At 38.9% G+C, this 14,852-nt stretch overlaps 1 protein-coding gene across 7 annotated transcripts in view; it reads right to left on the bottom strand.

Moving 5' to 3' along the window:
* Positions 1-14,852, bottom strand: part of sez6b (seizure related 6 homolog b) — a 257,748-nt gene that overhangs the window by 111,956 nt on the left and 130,940 nt on the right. For 4 of the 7 annotated variants that reach the window (XM_048159924.1, XM_048159926.1, XM_048159928.1 and 1 more), the window contains exons 2-3: positions 5,176-5,904; positions 4,015-4,148 (exon numbers count right to left, since the gene is read on the bottom strand). In XM_048159924.1, the coding sequence (XP_048015881.1) occupies positions 4,015-4,148; positions 5,176-5,904 (863 nt within the window). The remainder of the gene's footprint in view (positions 1-4,014; positions 4,149-5,175; positions 5,905-14,852) is intronic. The other 3 variants (XM_048159931.1, XM_048159925.1, XM_048159930.1) reach the window with 1 other exon arrangement.

The following is a 14,852-nucleotide window of genomic DNA, read 5'->3' as shown; positions in this document are numbered from 1 at the left end:
TGTTACTCAAGCAGTTGCAATATTTAGTGTGGAGTTTCAAGCAATTAGTGAAATCATTGTACTATCTGAAAGACACAGATACAAGAATGTGATGAGATTTGTAAGCTCTTATTAAGTTTATATTTAAGCTGAAGTATATAACTTCATTCTCCAATCATAGCTTAATGTTGCAGAGACAAAAAGTATAAACAAAGTGGCACTATCAAAACATTGCTCTGTTTGTTTATGCATCTATCAGTCTGACCCAGCAACAGTGGCTCAACCAATGGAACAAGTTTAAGGCACGGCAATGTGTTTGCTCGACCAATAGCTGATGGCGGGTGTGTTTGTGGAAACCTGTGAGAAAAGAGTCATTAATTCCATTTGGTAATGCAGAAATGACACACTTCAGCTTTTCTTTTTTCAAACAAAGTAGGAATCCACCTTATTTTTAACGTAAGAGTGGGCTCTGCATTATTAACTTAAACATGCAAGGCTTCCTGTTTAGCTGCAGAAAAACTGCAATATGAATCGGAATAGCTTACTTGTACGTTGAAAAATAGGGTGAATAGCTCGAAGCTCTAGGTGTTAGCCTGCACTCCTCAGCACCCCAAGATTCAGACTCATTAAATTTCCAATGTGCCATCTTGCTCTCTTATTAACTTGGTAATTGTTTACAAGCAGTGATAATACCCAGAGTCATGGCAACTGTCATGGCTGAGTGGACAAAAGTGATCTCCAAGCACCAGTCTGCCATATTAAACATCTACTCTCTGTCCAAAACAGAATTTGGAATGAGGACAAGCTATTTTTTTCTGCTCAGCACTAATAGACAAGATATGTCTTGCTTGCGGGCAACATCAGTGTAAAGATCATTACATTAAACTGTATGTTCAGGCACTAATACATTAGGACCTGAAATTTAAGACACTTAAAAAGAACAGCTTTTCATTTACGGTACGTTTAGCTGCAACTACTAATGGAGCATTTTACAATGTATTTTCTCTTACAATAATAGTGATCTTCTGTTCCATCTGAGGATGAAGCTTAACATATGAAAAATACAGACACCAGGGATGTCTCTCATTTTGTTCAATACAAGAAAAAAATTCTTAATGTTTACTTGAATACTCAAAATTGCTGTAGGATACTTAAACTTGCACAAGCATGGTTTACCTCAGTTGTATCTTTGTTTTATTGTTTTTTCTTTTACTTCTAATTTTCCTACAGAGGAACAGAGAAAATGTTAATTTAATATTTAAAGACAAAATGCCATTTTTTATGCCATTGTGGTGTGCCATTGTTAATTTCATTTGTTAATATATAAATATTTAACTTTGTAAATAAATCACGTTCTCAATAGTATATTAGTTTGTGCTGTGAAATGATCAAGAATTGTGAAATTTCACTGGTATTGGTATTTTGACAATGCCAAAAGATATTATTTACCAAATAACAGAAATCCGGCACTGGAGAAAAAAATATTTGTTTGAAAATGATGAATAATTGGGTCGAATAAGATCAAACTCAACTTCCATCAAGAAATGGATCCTCAACGAAAAAGAATGTTTTGAAGTGGCACTACACGGATGATATTTGAACTCCAGTAAAAGCGAGCACCTTACAGCTGCTGTACTTCCTCAGATGACTCATCTCCGTCACCGTAGGAGAGTTCAGCAGGATGTAGCTCTCGGGGGAGATGGAGTCTAAAGTTCAGTATCTGGTTATTAAAGGAAGAGTGAGCCATGACCTGAGCTCCCTCCGCTGAGCTCAGAATGATGAGGGTTTAGCTATTTGGCCTGGATCAGCAGGTCAGGTCTGTACAGGTGATGAGCCCTCTGCCCAACAAGGCCTCAACATGCAAGGTCAGCAACCACCTGCCACCACTAATACTCGATTCCCAGAGGAATCTAGCAGGTGAAGGCCATGGCCATGCAGCACGAGCAGGAAGCAAAAATGTCCAAATCTAAAAAATCAAAGCTTTTTTATCTTCCTCGATCGAAAGATGGAAATGGCTTAAATGCAGTTTAACCCTCCTGATGACCGTCTTCAAAGTCCAAGATCTTCACAAGGTCTTAAAACTGCATTGTACGGCATTCAGAGAGGCTTCTGGATCAGAAGAAGTCTTAAGCAGGACCGATCAAATAAATTAAGCCGTAAGACCACGGCAAATGCAAAGCAGGTCTTCGCATTGTCTGAATTAAACATTATTTTTGTCTATCAGCAGAAGGATGGGGCTGCTTTAATTAAGTTAAGAGTAGCCTGAGAGACAGTTTAACAGGAGGGCATTAAAGAATACCGTAAACAAACAAAAGGAGTGGACAGATAATCCATAAGCAATTAATTAGGGGAGGAACTGTGTGGCTTCTGCACATATCAGTCACATTGAATAATTGCTTGAAAAGAGAGAGATATTTATACACTGTCCTGGGTTAACAAGTCTGTACAAGGAGAGGAGGAATGAGATGAGACACAAGGCTCCCCTCCCTCTCACTGTCCTTTTCTCCCAACCGATTTAGAGGCCCGAGCAGCTGCGCATGATGGTTGACAGTGATTTGGTATGTGCGATCTTTACTATTCAAGATATATTAGCCAAACCATCCGGAAGGTCAGAGAGGTAATGTCTATTGTATATTTTATGAAGGAGGCTGCAGTTAATCATATGGATTAAGGTGATTCTTGCGAGGACACACATCATGGTTTTGTTCCAAACTCTAGTGAGCTTCCATGCAGTCTATAGCTACTGCAAGGGTAGGCAAGTTCGGTCCTAGAGAGCCGCTGTCCTGCTGAGTTTAGCTCCAACCTTAATCAAACACACCTGAACAAGCTAATCAAGCTCTTCAGCATTATTAAGGCTATAGGCAGCTGAAGGTTTTTTTTCAGGGTTGGAGCTAAACTCTGCAGGACGGCGGCTCTCTAGGACCGAACTTGCCTACCCCTGAGCTACTGTCTACACAGGCAGCATCCTGAAAATGGAGCCTAACCAAAAATTTGCGATGAATTGTATGTGATGAAAGAGAAAAACTGAGCACAAACTAACAAGTTGAAAATAGAATAAAAGAAAAGAAAATGATTAAAGAATAGAAAATAGTACTGTTAATATTTAGGCTCACTTTTAGGGGGTGAATTTTAATAAGACAAAATTATTTTATCCTTCGCTACTGACTAAAATACAGTTATACTGTACATAGAATTGACATTTCACCATCTTAATAAATAAATAAACAAACAAATTAATTACTAAATTAATATAAAGTCATGAAACTCCAGATGGCATAGACTGATAGGTCCTTAACTCAATCTGCTTGCAATCACATCATTCTCTATAGGGCACAGCTGATTGGTTCCTGCTGTATCAGCAGCCAATGAGCTCACTGCTCTACCATCAAATACTTGGTCAGCATTTATATAGCAGTTGCAGCTGGCTTTCGGAAACCCTCCACCTTCCCCAGCTCCACCTGTATAGATCTGCTACGGATAATTCATGATACGGATAACAAAATGTTGTCTAGGTAGGCAGATCACTAAGGTCCAAAACAAAACCCAAACCATTCAAATACATCATCCAGCTTATGTACAAACAGCAGCTGCATTAACACGAGACCTTTACTTTAAAGAAACTTCATAAAGCAAAAGGTAGTCATTTTTCAGATGTTAAAATGAAATGAATATGCCTTTTCTCATACTCTGAGACAACTATAAGAAAAGCAGTTTGCAGGTTGACTCCTGAAAAGCATACTGTAACACTGTGTCTCTGTGGTGCTACTAAAACATTTCCAACCAGTTCGAAAGCAACACTGAGGTCAGTTTGGGGCAAAGGCTGACTTTTTGCCCAACCAATGCCTGACAAGGAAAGATTTTTCACAAAACCTGTGTGAAAACAATCATTATTTTTGCAATTCTGTTTATTGCTGCAGGCACAGAAATTACACACTTAACCTTTCAAGAATAAAAGAGCAAAACTGGATTACCACAGTAATTTAGATCATTTCCAGAGACTGGGTCAATAACAAAAGCACCGTGTGATGAATTTACCTGAATTTCCACCCCATAGCCCATGTAGACTGTCACGGTGTATGTGCAGTCCACATTCGTATTGTACCAACTCCTGGCTTGCTGTGGCGTCTCTATGTAGCCTCCCGGCGATGTGAAATTGGTGCTGCATGGAGCTGCATTAGAAAAGGTAGAAGGACAGAGGGAGACAGAGAAAGTGTGCATCAATAGAGGCCAGCCTTTTCTCATTCTCTCCACCTCACTTCATTGCATTCTCTCCCATCTTTAATTGTCTTTCAAGGTTTTCTCATTTTCTGTCTGGATCAACAGGGTCAGTTTTCCTGCCCTGCTGTGTAAAAGCATGCGGACAATTCTGGTGAAATGGCAGGTGAGCGAATATTTTCTGGTAGCCTTGAGGTCTTTCTGCTCTGTTGGCTCCTTTATCTCCCTCAAGAGTTAAGCACTGCTAGTCACAAGATAAGTTCTCGCTCCATATAAATTCATATGCTTGACTTGAATGTGCAAAATTACAGATTTTCATAATCAAAATGTCAGTAGGTTGTCTGAACAACTAGTTGGCTAGTGGTCTTAAGGAAGCCATGTATACTTAGATTGCATCACTTCCAACAGCCCAATCAGATCAAAGTTTCTTATTATATGGACACTTATACACAAATAAATAGGCTAAATAACAAATAAATAGGCTAAACAACTTCAATAAAAAATCTGACTTATATTGACAAGCAGACAGATATTAAAATTCTATACTGTTTTGTCTAAATAAAACACTAAAAAATAAAATCAGTTGTTTTAAATGCTAAAAGTGAATTGCACAAATTAATAATAATTTTCTTCATTCATTTTCAACATGCTCTTGATTTAAAAAATATTTTCATACATAATATCGTATGGTTTGCAGTTTGTTCTGGGACAAAAAAGGATTGAAATCACAATTAAACATCAATTATTGTAAACATTATGGGTGGTACCTTATGTTTTATGGGCATTCTGACAATACTATTAAAGTCATAGTAAGAAAGGTGTCAAATAGAGTGGCACAAAAGCACTTATCCAGTGGCATCTCAAAACCCACAACTTTAGGCACAAGCAGGGCAGGTAAACCTGTGAAGAGCCCTGAATCAGGCATCAGGAAACTGTGTGAAATTATGTAAATCTTAGTCACGCTGATCGCGTGAATGGTACCTGAAGTCTGCATGGTCGTAATAACAGTTGTGGTGATGATAGTGGAGGTGGTGGTCTCGTCATCCAAATCTCCAGACATTGATGATGCTTTTACAGCAACATCACTTCCTGGAGTGCCATGTACCTTGCTCATGGAGGACTTTTCTTTGTCTCTTTTCACCGGGATAGGCTTGTTGTTTAAGGTCGGAGTCACATCACCTGTATCTAACTCCTTGGAAGCAGGGGGTGTGGATGTGTGTGCGTCAGTGGTGGTCAGTGACGCTACAGTCACAGATTTGGGTGGTTCCTCTGTGCTTCTTCTCTGAGTTTCTGCTGAAGGATTGTGTTGGATGTTGGGTATGTGGGGCTGGGTGAGGGCAGCGGCCGATGGAGCCAGTGTGGTGGTTCTGGGAGCTGCTACATCAGAGAATGGAGGCGCGTCCTCGTGTGGGACTAGCTGTGTGGATGGATCCTGGAGGAGATGGGAACTAGAGGATGGCACTGTGGGATGGTGAGCTGCCCCTCCGCTGTCTTGAAAATACTGCTCGTGGCTTTGGCCTCGGGGGTCGTAAGGCCGGTAGGGCTTAAAAGGTGGATGGTGGTCGAGGCCACTGTAAGGAGGAGCGGTCGTGAACAGGGGCAGGTTTCTATCTGTGTCCTGTGTAGTGTGATATGGGTTAGACCCATCCTCTGCTTCCAGCTGACCTCCTCTTTGGGTGACTGCTAACCTCCTATCCATAAAAGAACCTGGAAGACACATTTAGTAAAATCAGAGCTCATTATGAAATATACAGAAAGTTTAGAACAGTGATCTTTCATCAGAAAACTTCTGATGAAAATGTACGCTGAATATATGCTGTAATAATGAATGAATGAATGAATGAATCAATCAATCAATCAATCAATCACATTTATTTTCACAGCAATTTCATATTGACCAAGTGCTTATTTATAAAATATCAACAACATTTATAAAACAAAATAGCAAAAAAAGAACCTTTACTTTTAAGAAATGAAGGCTAACTGAAACAAAAAGAAAGGAACATGTTCAGTTTGTCCAATTTTACCTTTAGTCATATAATTCAATCAGTATGTGATGTGTAATTTAAAAAGACATTAATTTCATTTGGACAGTTCACTGACCCACTGAATCATTTGCAGTGATTTCTCACACTGAAATAGTAATGGAATACTTTTAAGGTTACCTATTATGCCCTTTTTCAAAGTCTTCATTTTGTTTTTGGGGTCTACTAGAATAGTTTTTCATGTTTGAATGATAAAAAAAACCTCTTGTATGTTACATTGTTGCAGCACCTCTCTTCCCAGTCTGTCAGTAATGCTCTGTTTAGCTCCGGTCTCTATGAACTGAAGCACCTCCGTCCAAATAGTGCACTGTGCTCTGATTGGTCAACTGGATTAGTGTGTTGTGATTGGTCAACCACAAAACTCAAGACTACAGTTGAGGCATTTTAGGCAGTTCAGAAACAGTGCTTTCTGATATAGAGAATAACTCCCTTTAAAGTGGACTTTGATCTTTGCAGGCCTTTTTCAGACCTCAAACCGCAACATTTCATGGTAAAGAAAGTTGATAGGCAAAAAAGCATAATAGTACCCATTTAAAAAATAAAATGAGAGCTGGATGAGGTGGATATTTAGGCTATACTGTACAGTCTGTTGTAGGAAACAACTTGCAAATGTCATCTATCATTTGTTAGAGATGATGCAGATCTTTATTGTACATACAGATTGTGAAAAACTCTACTACAGGGAAAGACAATTTATGTCCATATATTACAATATGGGGGGGGGGGGTTACAATAAGGTTTCATTAAACCTTACAATAAGGTTTCATTCATTAGTTAACTACTTTAGTTAACATGAACTAAGAATGAAAAATACTTCTACAGCATTTATTAATCTTAGTTAATGTTAGTTTCAACATTTACCAATACATCATGTGAATCAAATGTTGATTGTCTACAATAATAACTTGTGTTCAAACAACTATAGTCCTTTTTAACATATTTCAAAGCCAGCCACCCTCCTTTGTGTAAAGCCTTGCAACAAATTTTCTGTCTATACCACCCAAGGAGAGGAGGACTGTGTGCTGTATGGCACGTGACGCTTTGTGGTTCAGCCATACGCAATTGCAAAGCATTCAAACTGTGAGGTCAGAACCCCCAGAACATTAACAAAATGGAAAAGTATCCACTAAATGGATTATGATTGTAGACGCTTTGAAAATGCCGTGGAGCGTGTGGAGGAAAAAAGATAAACTCCTTTGCCATAATTGTTCATTTGAATGCTCTCTCTCCTCCCCTAACCAATTAATGAGTGCAAACCTTCATCAGGCAGCACGTTGTAATGAGTGGATTTGAGAAGTGTGGCGGTGAAAATGGATCTCCCCCACCTGCACCTGGTGAGATGTAATCAGTCGGCCTTCAGGAGGCTGCTGCGTGCAGGGGAAACTTTTGATTTCACAATGCTTCATTTGCACCCTAATAGCTCTCTTTCAGTTTCACGACTTACTAATAACTATCTGCTTCCAACATTGGAGCCTGGTGTATCTAAAGCACATTCCTACAAAGGGAAAGGAGAGGATGATATCTCAAACCAAACAGAACTGACGGGCTATTTTTCCCCCATTCTACGAAGTGTCAGAAGCAAAAGATACACATCGTTTCGCAGAGCGGTGATGTGTGTTTTATGAGAGATTGACTTTGCTTTGAGGGTAAAAATCACATCGACATCTAACGCATCACTCACACCTATGTAAAATGACACATGAGAGACAAAACAAAGGGCAGGAAGTCATCAATTCCTGTCATATATTTAGAATTCAGCAATTTGTAGATCAAACCAAATGCAGACAGGACATTTTTGACAAGGACACCTAGATGCAAAAATCGTCAGCTCTAAATGTCAATCAGGGTTTTGCTTTATGATTCATTTATTAGCTGTGCCCTTACATGAGTAATTATGAAATCACTGATGTCAAATTTCAAGCTTGTTATATTAGACAGGCTGAATGTAATGAATGTGCCTAATATTATGAGGTGAATTATTATCCATTTCACCCTGAGCATGAACATCCCTGGAAAGAACCACTCACAGAATGTTGTATCATGGGAGTTCTTAACTTAAAAAAGCTTCACTATGCATATCACACTCAATGTCACAGGGATTTTGTGTTGAGAAAAAAAAAAAAAAATCAGCATTCCCAAATGCTTCCCAGTGGAAAGTCCCATATACCCCCTGCATTTCACATAACCCCAGCAATTCATAGTCCAGGCTCCTCTAAAAACTTCAGGCAAGACCAAACAGACATGGCGCACTGAGGCAGGAGAGTGTTTGATTTGCTCCATTAGTGCTGGTGGAGTATAAACAGAATCTCTCAGACTGACTTCACTGTCTGTTCAAAGGTCCCTCAGTGCTATGCTCTTCAATGGCTGGATTTGACTTTTAAATGACCATGAGCCTGCCTTAGATGCTTTTTACACAAACCAGCGGGGAAGTGTGGGCTTTGTTTTACCCTCTGTTGCATTTTCTCTTAACTTGCAAATAGGTATGTTCACTGAACTCTTATTTAAATAGTGCCCTTTGGGCACGAAACACAATGAAGGAAGAATAACTGCAAATAACAGCTGGAGGGATTGGGGTGTCACTCATTTTTATGCAAAAAGTTGCCCTGAGACATCTGTAAAGAAGCACATCATTTAGTAGTAATTATTTATAAGACAATTTTATCCAAAGTGACTTACAGGACATGTATTATCTGGGCAATCTCTCTAAAGGAATCTGGTTTTGTTCCTGCTTCCACATATTCCTAAAAATTGTTCTACTTTTGAGTTCATAAATTGTCCCCAAGTGTTTTTGCACATTGTATGCACTTTTTATTAGTGTTATTACAATCACGTGAAAAGCTTAAATACTGACTGCGTAATCAAAGATAAAGCAAAACAGGTGTGGGTACTAACAAACAAGGGAACTAAATAGAGAACACAGGAAAATAGGAAATGAGCCAACAGAGTAAAATTGAAAACAAAATTAAACATAACATGCATATACGGTACAGTATGCCTCCTCAGTCCAACTGATCAGGGAGGGTGGGGGCTCTGGAGGAGGATCAGGGGTTGGTGAAGGGCACGGAACATGGTTGGGGGAAAAACCAAGTGGCAAAGACGGTGGGAGGAACCAGGGAGGAGCCAGGAAGTGGAGTTCAAGGCGAAGATGGAGAGCTGATGCGCACAAGTGACATCGATGACTTTGGAGACCAAGGTGGAGCCGCAGCGACGAGCATCCAAGGTGGAACTAAGATGCCAGAGGACTGAGGTGGAGCCAGTGGGACTAAGGACCGAGGTGGAACTGGAGGGAAGGTGGAGCCAGACAGAGCCGGAGGGGTGGAGAGACAAGAGTGCAGTGGACGGACAAGAAGAGATGGTTGGGGGAGAAACCAAGTGGCAATGATGGTGGGAGGAACCAGGGAGGAGCCAGGAACTGGAGCCCAAGGCGAAGACGGAGAGCTGATGGGCACAAGCGACACCAATGGCTTTGGAGATCGAGGTGGAGTCGCAGCGACGATCGCCCAAAGTGGAACCAGGGTGCCAGAGGACTGAGGTGGAGCCAGTGGGACTATGGGCCGAGGTGGAGCCGGAGAGAAGGTGGAGCCAGACAGAGTCGGAGGGGTGGAGAGACAAGAGTGCAGCGGATGGTTCAGAAGTCCGTGGCGCAGACAGAGCAACGTCTGACCAAGGTGGAGCAATGTGAAACACACTGTGTATGTAATTATAAAGTTAATGTAATTATTATAAACTCTATTCTTTTCCCAGTTCACCAACTACTTTCATGTATTTTCGGAGAATGGATGAATTCACGTGTTGTAAATCCAACAACTCTGATTCTGAATAGCAGTGCCGCCCATCGCCGATTATAGATCAACTAACATATCATTATAAATGCATTATAAATACATTTACGTACATATGTACTTGAGAATCAGAATATCAGATATTTCATGATAAACTTAACAATTGGGAATGTTGCAAAGAAAAAAAGGAAAAATTAAATGTAGTTCAAAATGTAGGTTCGGGATGAGCCTAAACATTTAGTTCTGTCAATCATCATTACGAGCATATATAAGCAGCAGTCACTGCGTCATCCCAGCGACAATTCTCCCAGCATCCCTCCTCCTCCCCATCTCCCCCTTTATTTTTCTTATCCTCCCTCTACGCAGTACTGTTATGGGGACAGCAAGCCAAGTTTGTTTTACCATTAACCATTTAGACTGAATGGGCAGGCGAACTTGTGAATCCAAATCCCCTATCATCATCTAAAACCAGCCGAGACCGATGGAATACTGCTTCATCTCCCAGAACTCTGTGTGGTTGGAGGATGGAGAGTTTGACTAAGCAGTAGACGGGCACTCTTCTGTGATGTCTTTCCACACGCCACCCAGAAAAACCTTAACTCATTTTTTTCCTTGCCACTGTTTGCATTGATTAAAGTATTACTGCCTCCCTGGAAGGATGTTTCTCTATCGCCTTAAGTGAGTTTTGATAACAGCTCAGTAAGGAGACCAGTATCTTGTTTTAGGGAAGGGAGACAGATGGTGAGAAAAGGAGACGGAGAGACAGATCACAGAGAGAAAACACACACCACAAGCCACAAGGCATAGTGAAAACTGTAAAAAAGAGAGAAAAACTGTGAGGCAAAGTGCTCCCCTCCCTATTGTGTACAGCTAGCATCAATAATGCACCAGGGAAACTAACACACCACCTCCCTCACAGCTATACGTATTCAGCTCCCTGCGCCTCCACTGTGGCCCCCCCTCAGGAAAAAAAAAAAAAACTCCAGGAAGAAGCACACTGCCAAGTCTAAGTTATGAAAAAGAAAACAAGAGGGAAAACAAATCAAACTGCACTTCTCCTAAAGGAAGTAACTACATCTGACATCACTCATTTAAGTTGAACTTCTTAAGTTGAGTTCACTAGAATTGATGCTACTGGAAATATACATAGCTTAAGAAGCTTAAATGAATCATCACACCTCTCTATTCATCTACCTTCTCAGTCAAGGTTTCTCCGTCTCCTTTCCATTAACAGTCATGCCGTCCTTTCCTTTCATTGTCCTCCATCTCTATCTCACTCCACCTTCTTCTTTCAGCCAAAGTCAGTCCAACTCGGAGAGACACAAAGGCCGACTGAGTGATGGAGAACCGCCTCAAGAGGCACTTTGATGTTTATCATTGAGCTTTTCAAAGACTGTAACTAAAAATGGGGCTTATCTTGAACAGACCGCAGAATTCTAAATAAACGGAGCTGATTACATTTCCGAGCATTTTCATTCACTGGAGGAACAGTTTGCGCAAAGGGCTAAAAACTCTTTTTGTTCCATCGGTTTTTTCTTCTGAAAAAAGGCTCTACAGGTGTTTTTTAACCCTAATTTTACAAGGTCAGAATTAAATAAAACTAAGTAATCCGACCATTTATCCATTTATCCAACCTCAGGTCTTTGAGAACACAAGGATGGTGATAACAAAATGCTTTCTACAGCACCAAAAACTGTAAGTATGCCTAAAATCAATGCGGATGGTCACAACCCCTTTTACTTCCTTAATATGACATATTTCCAAGTGAAACAGGATATTAAACTAGATAATAAAGTGAAAAGTGGGTGTTTCATACCAGAATTAAGTCAGACTGAATGAAAGTTTGCTAAAACACTGTGTGAATTCAGCTATTAGGGTATTGATTAACAGTGTACAACTGTGTGGGCTAAGTGACAGTAGTGGAAATGGAAAGTTGTTTTAGAGCTAAAGCAAGTTATTGCGGTGATTAATGAGGGACTTACAATGGAAGTAAACTGGGTCATTTGTAAACATGAAAATGCTGTTTCAGTAGTGTTGACACAAGATTCTAAACAATATGTATATTAACATTTTAGTGTGAAAAAAAATCGCTTATTAACGTTTTCTGTGTAAAGTTAAACTATACTGTTAGAAAATTTGTGGCTGGTTTAAAAGAACAACGTAAACCATGTACGTAATAGTCTTCACTTTTGAATACTTTTGATAAGATTTAATATTTAAAAAATATTAAATCTTATTAACCCCAAACTTTCGAACAGCTCAAATAATTCTCAATAATAACAGAACAATGAATGTAAGTGCTTTTTACAAAGAAATTATCTGATTTGCATTTTTGCTTTTAAATCCTCTAAAAATGATCCCATTAACTGCCATTGTAAGTGCCTTGGAAAAAAGGGAAATAATTGTCAGGTTTTTTTTTTGAACTGTTTTTTTGTGGTAGTAAACATTATGCCACAAATTCTACTGACTTATCTTAACCAACCCTTATTTAACCTAGAATATTCTTTTAAGAAGCAAGTGTCCCTGTCTCAGATCTGAATGTAACAAATGCACACATCTGCTTACAGACATACATGCACACACAAAACTCTCCTTCTCCCCAGATGGAACATGAAAGAATGTCACTTTAGTTATGATGAGCCCTTTCAGAGAGCATGAGGGAAATTAAGGGGAGAAGTGAGATGAGGTGGCTACATCAACCCTAAATTGATTTTCTTTGATTCGTGTCTTCCCCACTCACAGTTCAACACTTAAACTCCACACACACAAGGCTTCATAATTAATCTATTTGGATGGCGGAGAGCTTCTCACAGACTCTAATTACATGGAGAGGCAGAAAGCGAAAGAGAGAGAGAGACTCAGAGGTGAGTAATAGCTTCTACAGCACACTATATGGTCATCACACACACAAACTGCATTTTTTAACTCTCAAATGTATTTTATATGCAATGTAGTTTTAATAAAACTCATTAAATAAAGTTACCAACTTCCATAAGAGCCTGTGATTCATTCTAGTTCCTTAAAGTAAACCTAAAGCTACATTTACACAGCACCATCATTTGCACAAGATCTAAAAAAAAAAAAAAACACCATGGAAACAGAACACACTGGAAAACATATTGGCATTCTCGAATAATACCAGCAAATGATGCATCCAGAGACACAAACACAGAGACAGAGACATTTTAATCTACTAAAGTAAACAATGACGATGTGAAACGTTTTTCAGTGGGGTAGCAGCCTGACAAATCCTGCAGCATTGCTCTGACACATTCCAACACCCTTCATTATCTTCAACCCCGTCACACATAATTCAAAGGCCCTTTGAAACTTCAAGCTGGGAGAGAAAGCGTTCTCTTTCAGCCCTATTCTGTCACAACAGAGAGCAATCCAAGTTACTAGGGAAAGCATAGTGAGTTGGTTTGACATCTTTCACAATTCATCAGAGATAACAAAGGCAATTTGCAGTACCTGCAAAACACAAAGAAGTCGCACAGTCTCCGAACGCAAATAAAATATGATGATAAAGTAATCAGAGCATTAAAAGGTCTAAGAAAACATCCTCGCTGCAGTCTACCAGGGGCCTGATTTCTGCTGGATGATACACTAAGAAAGGTGAAAACCAGTTCCCTAGACTAAATTGAGTGTGTTGTGTTTACTTTCAGTCAGGATTGTGATTGCTCCAGTCATTTACATCAGATTGCTTCACAACTGTGATGAAACAAGCAGTTATTTTTAAGCTGCTCTCATCGCTACCTTAACAAAGACTTGTTGTGAATTGGAAAATGCAGCAATGGTTTTGTTGAGTGTTGAAAGTAGTCGTGATTGTTGTGGCACTCTAGTAACTTTGAGTGTATCTGAATAGCTCTAATCTTGAAGCTTTACAATGTGATGACAAGTAATACAAAGCGCAACATTTTTTCCAAGGTTACTGGAGAAATCTGTTTCTACATATTCTGTAGGTTCTGTGCATGTTAAGGACTCTTTAAGTGCATGTTTTAATGAATGCAACAATACTATTTGATTGTTATCCAATATCATAAAGGGTATTTATCCTACTATCTGAATTATAAGCGTTGGTCTGTCAATTGATTAAAAAATTTGACAAAATTACTGACTAATTAATCAAATAACTAAAAAAATAACTAAAAGAAAGCTAAATAACTAAATTACTGACTAATTGATCAAATAAATACAAAATTTATGTATATACACACAAACACACACACACACACAAAGTATATATGTTTGTGCGTGTATTTATAAACACTGTAAAAACGTACAGTGAAACTTAAATGAAATGAGTTTCGTTTCAGTCAAATAATAATTAAATTGTACTTAATAGAAAAAAGTTGTGTGAACTCAAAATTTGATTGTAGTAAGCTGAACTTAATATGATTGAGTTGCAGCAGATTATAATTCCCAGCATGCTTTGCATCAGACTATATAAATAAATGTTGAAATTAAGTGTTGTTGTTGTTGTTGTTGCACAAGATTAACATAGGGAGACATAAGTTAGTGTTTAATGTTGTGTTATGTTGGGATTTACAGGGGGCTTCTGTTATAGTTTTGTAGGGCTACCATTGTGGTGAAAAGAATAAAATGATATTATTTTGAGTTTAATGAACTTAAACCATTTAAGACAATCGGTTTCCTCAAACCATTTAGCTATATAGTTATTAAGACTTAGATTTGTTACCTGAATTCAAACTGAATGAGTAGAATAAACAAAATTTTTAAGTTGAGTTTACTGTAATGATTGACTAAACCAACACTAAAATATAAGAGAATTTAACTTAATGTATATGAGTTTACAGTACTCATACTTATT

The sequence above is a fragment of the Megalobrama amblycephala genome, linkage group LG16, assembly GCF_018812025.1.
Source record: "Megalobrama amblycephala isolate DHTTF-2021 linkage group LG16, ASM1881202v1, whole genome shotgun sequence".
In the NCBI taxonomy this organism is placed as follows: Eukaryota; Metazoa; Chordata; class Actinopteri; order Cypriniformes; family Xenocyprididae; genus Megalobrama; species Megalobrama amblycephala.
The sequence above is the reverse complement of the archived record's forward strand: the minus strand, read 5'-3'. Positions and strand labels throughout refer to the sequence as shown.